We start from the raw sequence: 12782 nt of genomic DNA on the forward strand, positions 1-12782 counted from the left end.
GGATGTTGTGGTCCTCTGCTCCATCTAGTGGAAGTGAGAACACACTGCAGGAAGCCAGACTAATGTTAATGGCCTGGGTCATTGATTCAGCTCCACACAAAGCTACATTTAGGATGACAGGATGCTTGGTTATCGCTATCAGACTGACAAAACCAGAACGCCAACACAGGTATGAATCAAAAACAAATCCAAAGATCTCGATTGGACAATTTTTATTTTCTCAAGGACATTTATGAAGCCAGAAGGAAGATCTGTTTTTGTTATCATACACAATGTCAAAAACAATAGTTTATTTTCTGATCACCATCACATCAACATAATGCACACACGGTACCAACTACACTCACTGAAAGCCTGGGGTTTGACTCACAATCGACCGTGGTCTTTCATCTGGACTTGTGGAACGACGCATCACAAGCAAAGATGTTGCTGTGTTTCCATAACAAGCGTTTCGCTCTCTGTGACGACATCGACTTAATGCTTCCGTCAGCCAGAAGTTCAGAAGAAATAAATCGATTTGCCCAGATTTATGAGTCCGCATCGATACGAAACAGCTGAAACGCTGCAGGGAACCAGCTGATGAAAAGACAAATTACACGATATCTTTGATGACGGTTGTTTTCATGGCTTCGCTGTGATGGAGCAGGATTCTAATTGTATCATTCAAATTGCACTCTACCCACAAACACGACTCTCACACACATTAAGCTTTTTTTTAAGGAATGTTAGAGAACAATGTGAACTTAGACTTAGAACAGCTAACATGACAGACAATTTAATAAAAAATAAAAAGTGAAGATTTGTAGAATGTCTGTAAAATAAGGATATTTAAAAAAAAAAATCTGAATCCATGAAGTTGATTGATTATACAATGGAGTTTGCTGTCATGCCAGCCTACCTGAAATATAAAATGAAAGTGATAGGGCCAGTCTATACCAAACCGGTTTCCCTAAAGACCTCTCATACTACCACAGTGATGCCACTTCCAATATTAAGTTACTATCGAGTGTAAGGTTATACTAGTAACCGAGGAGTTCTCCAAAATAAATTCCTCTTTCCCGTCTAAGATGATATACGGTTGAATAGCGATTTGAGAAAGAAGATAGCAATTTTAAGATGAATTTGGGGCATCTGCAAGGAAAAGTATTTTAGTCATCTCTATCCTTTCGGCTTCGTTCTAGTCAACACTGAACAATCCACTTTCACGTCCACAGCATCCACGTAAAAACTACTGGAAAGGAACCTGGTTAAAACAAACTAAATAAACTGGACTGTGGAGTAAACAAGGGAGATGTGGCTGCCAGCTGGTCTCAAAAGTAGGCATCTTTAACCATTTTGGGGAAGTGCAACTGTGATCTGATTCTATTTGGCCTCCCAAAGAGCATGTCCAAATCTAGATAGATAGATTAACTGTCACTTCTACAGACAAATACTGTATTTGGGCCACTGCATGGATTAAGGACCACTTGCTTATATTTTGCAAAGAACAGTTACAAAAACAAAAAAAAACTGATGGACCAGGCTACAGTAGTAAACACAATGGTAAACACCCTCATGCTTCACAGGAGAAAAAGAAAAGAAAAATCATCACATGTCCAGCATACAAACACACACACACACACAGATATTTTCAAATTCACCAGTGACATTTTTAACTCAGCATTCATGCAAGAGTGGTCACAAAATAATGATGTGATGGATTTACTTCAACTTCCATGATCCTATCTGTCAGTTTTGAGAGTGAAGAAGCTGCAGGTTGTCTTCGCAGCTCTCAACACAACATGGTGGAGGTGTGAGGAAACTAAAAAGCTACAAATTCATGTACATTCTCCTCGTAATACTCATCGAGTTGACCTGAAGGAGAGACACGGGGTTCACTCATTTATATCAAGACATGTACACAACGTTGGCAGCTGGGGATTTGTTTCCACTATTCTTATGAAACATTCATGTTTCTCTCAAGACTGTTAGGTGTGCACGTACCACTCTCACATAAATGATGGGGTAAAAACAATACCAGGCAAGTAGAGACATTTAAATAATTTACGATGTATTTACACAATAATCCATCTTATTTTCCAGCAGTGTCTGTTTTTCTTTTTTTCTTTTTTTTTAATCTTCTCAGCGTGTGAATGCATCTTCTAGTCACCCATCTTTACTTTTGATGTCTGAGGGAGAAAAAAGAAACCAGTTATTACAATTTCAGAAATATATATATACAAACATGGAGACAATAAAGATCCAGCTAAACCTGTACCCGAAAAAAAAAGAAAAAGCTGGAATCATTTTAACTTGAAAATTGCCCAAAGTAAAAAATGTTAGATTATTTTTCTCAATCCGCCACACTCCTCTTCCAGAAACACGGTAACCATCAAAAAGCCCCAGGTATGTATCATCATCATCTATTCAACTCAACGTGAATACAGACTGGACCTGTTGTGGGAATAATTGCAATCTTTGTAATGACAGTCCACAACAATGGCCTTTTGTTGTTGTCCATTGTTGCAGCTGAAAGCCATGGAGAGCGTTCTCCTACAAGGAAGAAGTCGGCTTGTAAAGACACGAGGGAAAAAAATGCCAGGCTGTCACTCACCTGCAGAATGGCTACAATGACACCAAACAGGCCGATTGCACTGCCAAAGATTTCCACAATGAGGATCTTCACGAAGAGGCTGGCGTTCTGGGCGTCCGCCAGCGCCGCTCCGCTGCCCACGATGCCGACACAGATGCCACAGAAGAGGTTGGAAAAGCCCACGGTCAGACCGGCTCCGAACATGGAGTAACCTGGAGGCACGCAAATCAAATGAGTGAGAGACCTCAGCCAGTGATCCACTGTGGGACCGCCAACAAAAATCTACGGGAAAATCCAGAGCAGATGCTAAAGGTTTGTGAGTCAATGTCGAAGCATCTTAAAATACTAATTTCTTTAATTCAGCCATTGAATTTGTGTAGTACTTTCATGCATAATATTTTGCGAAAATTAAATTGTCTGTACATTTAAATAGTTAGCCTTAAATAGTGTTTTCTTTTGGCACTTTGAGCACCGAGTGCCATTTAGTTTCATTATATTTTCTTTTGTCTTGCATTCCTTGGCTTTATGTTTCTTTTCTTACCAGCTTGGTAGTTCCTTGCCCCGATGGTCTCAGGGGTTGTTCCACTGAAGCTCTAGAGGATTCAACATTGTATATTTAAAGCCCAAAAAAACATCCTTGCTCAGTTACTGAAATCACATTAAACTCTCTGTGGATCTACATTGCTTTTATTTAGGGTTGTGAAATCCCCTCTAAAGACTGTTTTACCTCCGCCATGTTGCTGATTACGATGGCCATGATGATCCCATAGATTGCCACAGCTTCGCAGAAGATGATGCTAAAGGGAGACGCAAAATAGAAGCAAAACAAGGCGGTTTAAAAGTCAGTAACGTCACATAAATAAAAAAAAAAAAAACAATAAAATGGAGTTGTTGAATGAACCTACCTAACCAAATTCTTGGTTTTGATTCGTGGAGCCTTGACACCGCCACCAATGATGCTTGAGCCAGTGATGTAGATGCCCCTGGAAAAGAGAAAAATATCAGCATGACGTCAATAACATGACTGAAAACTAGGTGATACGAAAGGGTGCAGAACCTGCACACAACCAAACACTCTGTAATAGCCCCTCTTTACAATTTAATCACCCATGCCATCATAGTGGTGACTCAATTAAAAAACTATTAAATAGATAAAACACATTCTACATGATTAACATATTACGTGAGGAAGTAATTTGCATGTCCATCTAATGATGAAAGAAATGGGTAATTCAGCATGTAGATTAGATTAGACACACGTTAGTGTCAAGTACTTTTAGTCAACATATAAATACGACATGTCAGTGCCCCGACACACCAAGCCAACGATGGCTGAACGGTTGACTGTAGTCTCAGCTTTTTTTCCCCGCACCAGTGGCTTTAATTTGCCTTCATCTACAGCTGTTCAGCCCATTCTGCATCAAAGAAGGCCTGCTAGAGAGAGCTCTCAGTCCGGCTGTTCATGCTGGTGAGTCATTGATTTCACCCGTTTAGTGGCAGCTTCTCTATATTTTACATCCGACTTATTTTCATCCACAAGCAAAAAGAACACGGCTTGAAAATGGCAGCGCAAAGCAAGGCCAAACTTTTCATTGCCGATTCCATTTCCTTCAATAAATAAGAAATATTCTCAATTTGTTTAATATGATAATAAGATTCAGTGGTGTGGAAGTCTAGTTTTTTTATTTTGTTTAGGCTATTTTCCCTTGTTTGTCCCTCTGCAATGTTCTTTGGAGGAGAAGTGTCTAGTGTACATGCATCAGCTGTCTTTATGGTGGGTTCAAGAGTAACTCAGAATTCATGAGGCGATTTGCCAATATTGCTGTGGTCTGCCAGCTCAGAATTTGTTCTTGACTCTGTCTTTGTTATTTTGTGTCATCAGAATCTTGTGTTTGTTTTTATTGGAAAAACTAAAAAAATGTTTTTTTAAAAAGGAACAACTCCATTCAAAAGATAGTCCTGTTCCACTGTTGCCAACTAACATCTTCCAGTTCCACAATTACACATGATTTACTATCTTGAATGTTTCAAAAGAGGAAATCGGGCCTAGGCACTTTAGGCCTTCAAGTCCCATCACACTCTTCTTCCTGTTATACCTCTTTAAACCGTGTTCCCTGTTAGGTACTCACCAGGCTGCTCCGACCACAGACAGAGAGATGGCCAAGCCAATGCCCAGATTGGCCCACATGAAAGGAGAGGTCTCTGTCAGGAACCTGCAAGCAAAGAAGATGAGCTGATGAAGAATACACTTTGTAAGGAAAAGCAGAGGTGTCCCTGACCGTAGCTGATCCGTGATCCCTGCAGACAATAAATACAGTTGTTTGAAAGAGATGTTTTCACAGCAATATGACATGTTTAACGTCATAACAGCAGCTCAAAGCAGTAATAATACATCATTCTTGCCAAGATTTTGCATGAATTAAAATACAATATTTTATCTCCTAATGTTTTGAATTGTAAAATTATTTATGCAAAAAAAAAATATATATATACACAATAGTTCAAGATTTGCAATGTCTTTGGGGTTGGGGAAAAATTGTATAATTGTATAGGACTTGTATACCACATAGTATTAAAAAAAAAAAAAAAAAAAAAAAAAAACATTTGAGCTAAATCTCTGAAGGCTAAATTACTTTATCACTTTCATCATACTGCCACATAATGAAAAAAACAGTCATGTGAAGCCACCATCATAAAGAGGGCAGGCCCTGAATCTGTCACAGCAATATCAAAAGCAATACTTTGCAACGGCACTGTGCTAAATTGAGCAACTGTAAAACTTTTCTGTAAAGGAACAGTGTCAGGAAGACTCAAATACCCAACAGAAAACGTGGACTGCCTTCAAATTAGTGTGACATCTACTGATTAAATTTTAATCATCAAATAATCTCCCAGTTATTCTCTGAATAAGACTATTGCCTTGTCAATAAAATAAATGTGTAACTGTACAACCAACAGACCAAAATCAAGATCTTTAATCGACCATTGTCAAAAAAAGGTATCAAATCCTAACATTTGAGTAGTTTAGAACAACACATGTCTGGCTTGTTTGCTTGAAAAACTACTGAAAGAAATCAATTAACAAAAGACTAACGTTGCAGATCTATTAACATAATAGCTTAAGCTGTATAGTCTTATTTGGGCCAGTGTTTGAGTCCACAATAAATATAGTTTTGTCCTATAGTTTCCCAAAGCGTGCTTATTATAATGCTTTATTACAAGATTGCTTACCATGCCACATCGAAGCGGAATCCAAGGTCAAATATGGTGTAGCAGATGCCTATGGAAGCAAAAACATTAAATCAGTCGTGAGAGTGTAACTAGTGCAGACGCAAGTTTACAAGTAACCTCGGTGTGACGTTACAAGCGAGAGAGCCCCTTGGTACAGACATTTGAAGTATGCAACCGCATTAACACTCTATTTTCCACGAACAGTGTGTGAAACAGTGTGACGTTTATGTGGTACAGTCGTGGAAACCAGTTATAACTTCAGTGCGATAGCTCAGCCTCACGTGAAAACGGCTGCAGTTCCTGTTTTCGGACCGTTTCTAAGCTAATCATTCGGCTGTGTGTACACCAACTGCTAACCAAGCTAACGTTAGCTCCACCGCGTTAGTTATTACATTAGTTTAAAACAGCAGAAGAATAACGAGCCAGCTTCCCGTCCAAATGAAATCCGAAACTAGTCAACATACATCGCAAACACTGTTGCCCGACGTCTGTACCTGTGACGTGTTGTCAGCTAACCTTACCCGACATTAGCTTAGCGTTAAGTAGCACTACATGCTAGCGACTTCTAATCTGAACGCCATTCGGCTCCTTTAAAATGTTGTTTTCGATTCAGCAAAATAAGTGTGTTGTTGCCGTCTATAATGACCACCATTCGTGAATAAACCTTAACCGTATCGCCGATTTGCAATGTAACTCATCAACGGAAGCTAGCAAACAAAATGGAAAAAAGCAGGAACCACTCTGGTCCCATGATTTAGCCAGGTCCCAATCGTAGCTGTCAAACGCTGCAGAAACGCTTTGCCATGAAGAAAGAACGACTGAATACACTACAATTGTTGCTCAAGTGTAAGAAATTGAATATTTCATTCATTCATTCCAACGTCCTCACAAAAATGTCAATAAAATATAATCTTACCGACGACTAGTATGGTGGTCCAGAAGGCCAAAGTGACCCCCGTGTAAAGAATAGCGTGTCCGTTCATCATCCACTCAAGCAGCATCTACCCCGCCGTCTAACCTGCTGTATCCGCTAATTATCCTCGGCCTCGATCTACAATGCGACGCCAGTAACGATAATATAACGAAATACGGCTATTTTCAGATGCGCTGGTCGATGGAGGAGACAGAGCATCCAAAGGAGAAGTTGGTGATGTCAGCTGACACAGCTTGACGAGCATGTGACCGGAGACTGAAGGGCTGCGTCCGGATATATATTTTTCTTCACCTTGCTGAAGCGACTGCGTTAACGTAAATGCTTATTTTTTATTTTTCTGTTACAACAGACATTAACAAGAGCTTGAGTTATGTCTCACAACGCATTAAACAAATAATAAAAACGTGTGCAGCCAAGTCCTTAGAGGTGTAAGTATTATAACCGAACGCGTCCTAGTGAGAGGTCCCTGCAGCGCGCGTAATGAACGCTAGAGGTCCCTCTTGTAGTATTTGTACTTGGATAACTACAATTTAAAAAGACATTCAAGACAATGCTTTCTGATTTGAAGGAATGAATGTTTCAATAACATATTTTTGGTAAGGCATTGTGTTTCCAATAAACTTTATAAAAATATAAACTTACTTCAAACATATACAATTACTTATAGTGTTGAGGTGAGCACTGCATTATAAAAAAGTTTTCTGCTGCTGCAAACCTGTAAATCTATCTATCTATCTATCTATCTATCTATCTATCTATCTATCTATCTATCTATCTATCTATCTATCTATCTATCTATCTATCTAAAGATTGACCACCAGGGGGAGTCCTTTTAACAGTGTCCGTGATTGTGTGTAATGTGTGTTTTTATGACAAATCAAGTGAAGTCTCTGGCTATTTCTCATGGAATTTATATAATAATGGTTTTAATCAACTTAATAACAATCGTCATATGACATTGGTCACCATTAGGAACGGTGGGGAGCAACCTGAGGTTCAGTGTCCTGCTCAAGGTCCCGCCAACCTCAACCCACTCACACAGCTACAGCCGATCCAAGAAAAATCAAATAAATTACAACAACAGAACAAAGAATGTACAAAACTGTCTCGGCTGTGTGACTGACGACACAAAGAAATCAGACTTTTTCTTTTTCATTTCAACACAGCCTCCCTCATCTTATAATTCTGTGCAATCTGCAGCATTTTTCTTTAACTCCGAGGCCACAGAAGTCTCTCAGCTATGAAGGTTTTTAGTTTTTTACTGACTAATCCATCCCAGATCAGAAACTATTTAACAAGGACTACAGGCCCTGAAGCTCCTTAATCGGCTTATTCACGGCAGCTTGGGAAGTGATCCTGCTCTTCATCCAAAAGACCAAATGACAGTCAGGAGTAATTATTATTATTATACAAAACTACTGTTTGTCTCTGTTTTTGTGCCTTCGTGCACCTGCAGGGCGAGATCACCGGCCTTGACAGAACTGCTCAGAGGCAGAACGGGGGAAAAAATCCTGCTTGCAAAATGTCAAAATCTACATTTGTCCCGTTGTTGTCCTTCTTTTGTTGTTCAGCGTTATGTGGAGACGTTTTAATATTTGTTTGATAATCTAGAAACAAGAAACAGGAAATTATAAGATGATATGCCACACAGATCTGAGTTATTGAAATGAATGTATCCTACTGACTTAAGTAACACATTTTTTTTACGATCACATTTTCATGCTAGCTGGCTGTACTTTTAGTGCTTAAGTCAAAGAAATAATTACAATGTTTGTATCAAACTAGAGTGAAAAAGGCCCCCCTCGTTACCTCTTTACTGCAGGTGATTAAAACTGTTGTAGTTGTATGTTTGTAGCCATAATGGAATTTTGTTGTGCAACCCCGTTACAATAAATAGAACCTTGAACCTTCAGTCCTGTTTCATAATGATAAACACTTGAATCAGATTATTTCCATTACATGCAGTACGTTTTTTTGTATGTATACTTTATCGTCAAAGCTTTCAGAAAATGAACAGTATGAAGACGGGCAACTCTAATGACATTTAAAATGACCATTTCAGTAAGTGCTTTACTTAGAAATAATGAAGTTGGTGCTGTATGTCATATCAGAGTTTCTATTCAATATGTATGTGGGTGGGAGAAAGGCTTGTTTTATTGGAACAAATGGTCCCCATCTGTAGATATGCATTATTTTAATGATACGGCCCAATTTTCTCCTTTATAGAGAATTATTTTACAGACCCAGTATGTGATAGATTCTTTTTTAAAGAGCAATACTTATATGAGGTGAACACAGCAGTCTGCATTGAAGAAAGGAACTTCGGTCCCTTTGGTGTAACCTGAACCACCCTGGATCTGGATCTGGATCTGCATGCTGTGACACAAATGGAGTCTGAATGGCAACAAATCATTGTCACAGCGTGTACAAAAAAATAAGGCATTGAGTGTTTGAGTGGCAACACTTTACAGCAGCAATAACAAACAAATGTGTTTTCTCACATCTAGTAAAAATTGGATTTTCTTGTTGTGAAGCAAAACATATATAAATAATAAATAAAGCTTTAATCTTAATTTCTCCTGATTCAAGGGTCCTCTATGGATATGAAAGGCAATATCTCTACCTTGCTCATAAAATAGCAGTAAAATCAATTTTCTCAGACATCTCCTCAGCACTTAAAGTGGATGTGGAGTGTTTTTTTTTCTGTGGCCTTTCTGCAGGGATGTGAATTACTGATTGTTGAGTCTGTGTTTATTTACAAATGTTGATATTCTTTTGTTCTAGACTGTCTTTGTGCATTTCAGGCATCCTGGATGGTGGAGAAAACAAAAGACCCACATGTTGTACATTTACAGATTACCATCATAATCTCCCTTCCTGGACTCAGGCCAAACAACCTCCTCGATGCCCTCCAGCCCTTCGCCATATTATCAGGATTTTGGTCTTATTGTGTCTAGACTGCTGACTGTCTGAGGAGTTGCACGCTGCACAGATCTCAGAGACTCCCATAGAAGCAGCATAGAAAGAATAGAAAACCTTCCTCTACCATGTCTGTTGATTTAGTCTACATGTCATTTATTCTTTTCTCCTTCGTTATTGGTGAATGTTTGGCATGCTTGTCTTTGAAAGTATTCTCTCAGACATGCAGGTGATGAAGGCCTTCGTAGAGCAAATGTTTGAACTTTAAATGTCAACAGAGCCAATGTTCCCCGTGTGTTTCCCATTCCAAAAGAAGCGGGAATCAATAAAGACACTCAATGCTGCAATGTGTCTAAATCCGAGATCCAAACTGAGCACAGACACGGTGTATACTTCCTATATAACATATTTAAAGTACCAAAAGTACTCATTATGCCGAATGGCTCATGTTCACCAGCATCTGCCCCATCACAATCATAATCTGATTGAATAAATGAACGTGATAAGTGTGCTGATAGCTCAGTGGTGGAGTTACCCTGTACCGAGGCCCCGGGTCGTCCCTCTCTCTCGCCCCTTTAACTCTCACGCTGTCCTCCCGCAATAAAAGGCCAACAATCTAACTTTAAAAAATGAATGTGTTGCTGAGATGTATATTTATACTATATTTGAAATGTTGCGGTTTTCATGACAAAAGCTGAGGAACCCCCCACCCCTCAACAAAGAATATTAACACATAACCCCCCCTATTTCTCCGGTGGTCTATTCCATAAATACCAATGGTCCCCCTTTGGCAGCTCACGCATGCTTTACTGAACATTGCATGAAAAACAGAACGTTGTTTTCATTTCATAATTAATCAGCACTCATGTTATTGCAGGCAGCTTAAAACAAATTTCATTGTCTGTAATGACAAGTTTGCATTCAAGGCACATTTGCCCATATCAATGACTCCGAGGCTTCCGAGTCAATGAATGTGTTGACATGCACGCGGCATTCTGTTAAATAGCCCAAGACCAAGCCACTTCTTGTTTGTGTTTTTGCTGCTTGCGTGAATCCTTATGCCCCTATTACAGGTATACATATCTAAACGTTGCCGTGGAAACGGACCTGTAGAATGAAATGTGATGCATTTAAAACACGTGTGCACTGTATGCTGACGTGCATCACTGCCCCAGGTTATATGACCATCATGTCTGCTTTTAAGATAAGCTGTACCTTTATTGATTCAGTGTCGTAGAAGCAAAAGGAAAGAAATAAAACATTCATAATTAGAGGTGAGTAAAGTAAAACATAAGTATAGTAAAAATCTTAACTAAGCAAGAGCAATAAAGTCAAAATCACAAAGCAAGTGTGACATAGTAGAGTCACACAGCAGTAGCGCTGCAGAGCAGTGGGACTAACAATTTTGTATCTTAATGGTCCCCGTGCACCACTAATCTGGACATAGCATCCAGATTAGTGGTGCACTGTCAGGTATGCGAGTGGAAAGAGTGCGAGATGGGGCAACACTTCATCCACCGTCCAGCACATTACACTGAATGAATCAGGAAGGCTTAGATCCATCTCGCAGGAATGGAATGGAAAGGGAGAAGCGCCAGGATGCCGTTGCACAGAAGCCTGCCGCTGTAATCCCCACGAGGAGCCATGGATGAGGATCAAGCTCTCTTTAGAGTTTGCCTGGGCCCTGCAGAGGCTCAGATGCATAAGATCCTCAACAAACCTGCGGGAAGATGATGGATTTTGAATGAATACCGGTTTAAATGAATGCTCCAGGCACCGTTCATCTTGGTGTGGCCTGTCTGCTCTCTCTGTGTCTGAGTAACAAATGGCCGGTGTTTGTCCTGGTAAATTAGAGCGGGTTGCACACAGTGCTTATTAACTGGAGATGGCTTCCCCCAGGTGGGGTCCGAATGCTTTTTGCTGACGCCCAGAAGAGCCCTGAGCACAGCAAAATAAGAAGAGAAAAATACACCCAGAAGGCTCAGCAGATACTGACTATAGTTGTCACATTATTAAACCTGTTTTTGTTTTTGGAAGGCACAAAAATGATTTATTTATATTATGTATTCAGAAAGTGCAGCACATCAATAAAAGCTTCACTTCAGTTGGAGGCCTTGGAGGCCTTTGATCGGAGAAAACATCCATAGACCTAGAGAAAGTAGTCAAGTACTGCAGCCTGGAAGGATTTGTCATTAGAACTGCAAAACAAACATCATTTTTTCAATCTGTCAGAACCTACAATAGGATGGATGAATATCACACAACTTGTATTGTGGTTGGAAGGTTTGAATTTGGGAAAAAAAAAAAAACATTTATCTGAATGTAAAATAAAATTGTGAAATATTTAGTGCCACAATTTAATAAAGATGAAATGGTCTCAAATTCATACTGATGCCACTATATGACGTACATAAACAAACAAGCACATCAGTGAGAATACTGGCTATTTCTATACATATATCAGGTCTGGTTCCCCAGCTGCAGTAAACATTAGAGGCTCAGAAACATTACCACCTTTGTCCACTGGGGCTGCCAAAACCAACACAAAATATTAGAATAATAATAACTTTAATGACCTCCATTTAAGTAAATAAAGCTGCTCCATTACATATGGTAATTATAACCCTAACCCTGTCTCCAAAAGTAAGAACTGTGGCTGCAAATGCGTCCACTGTCACTTTTCAACACATTTCAAACTATTTGATAGTATAATCAACCCATACTTTAATGACTAACCGACTGTGTATAATTTCTAAATCTTTCCCAACACTTTGATAGTGTAATCAACCATGCAGCTCCCTTCGGCTCAGATACCCGTCTCCTCAATATGTCATCTACCTGAGTGCCTTTGTTTTGGAACAGCGAGCAGAAAGAACCTAATGGTATTGATCTATCTGGGCTGTTGTGGTGCAACCTAATTGTATTCACCATGACTGGCTAATCTTCTGTATCTATGGCAATCCACGTCTTGCTTGAAAATGCCTTTCTTGTCTGTGTAGCACTGTATATTTTAGACTTCTGTCACAATCTGCATGTCAGCTGCCTTTTTAACACAAACGTGTCTGAGTCCGTTAACATCATGTCAGTTCAAATAGTAATCCTGTTCTCTAGTGATTTCATCCAGTA

General features: G+C 39.4%; 1 protein-coding gene across 1 annotated transcript; it reads right to left on the reverse strand.

Moving 5' to 3' along the window:
- Positions 1-195: 195 nt before the first annotated feature.
- On the reverse strand, positions 196-6950 carry atp6v0b (ATPase H+ transporting V0 subunit b). The gene is made up of 8 exons (XM_084007985.1): positions 6720-6950; positions 5804-5852; positions 4702-4785; positions 3478-3555; positions 3300-3369; positions 3114-3165; positions 2594-2784; positions 196-2168 (listed from the first exon to the last, which is right to left on the reverse strand). The coding sequence occupies exons 1-8, from the start codon at positions 6802-6804 to the stop codon at positions 2142-2144; spliced, it is 636 nt and encodes a 211-aa protein (XP_083864111.1). The 5' UTR covers positions 6805-6950; the 3' UTR covers positions 196-2141.
- Between the last annotated feature and the right edge of the window lie 5832 nt (positions 6951-12782).

Source organism: Eutrigla gurnardus, assembly GCF_963514095.1.
Source record: "Eutrigla gurnardus genome assembly, chromosome: 4".
NCBI classification, from domain to species: domain Eukaryota; kingdom Metazoa; phylum Chordata; class Actinopteri; order Perciformes; family Triglidae; genus Eutrigla; species Eutrigla gurnardus.

Bases quoted from the DNA above. Each gene is read 5' to 3' on its own strand.
- atp6v0b (XM_084007985.1), bottom strand. From the start codon at position 6,804: ATGCTGCTTGAGTGGATGATGAACGGACACGCTATTCTTTACACGGGG. The intron at 4,786-5,803 runs GTAAGCAATCTT...CTTTGCTTGCAG, and splicing joins TTCCGCTTCGATGTGGCATG to GTTCCTGACAGAGACCTCTC. The intron at 2,169-2,593 runs GTGAGTGACAGC...TTTCTCCCTCAG, and splicing joins TCATTGTAGCCATTCTGCAG to ACATCAAAAGTAAAGATGGG.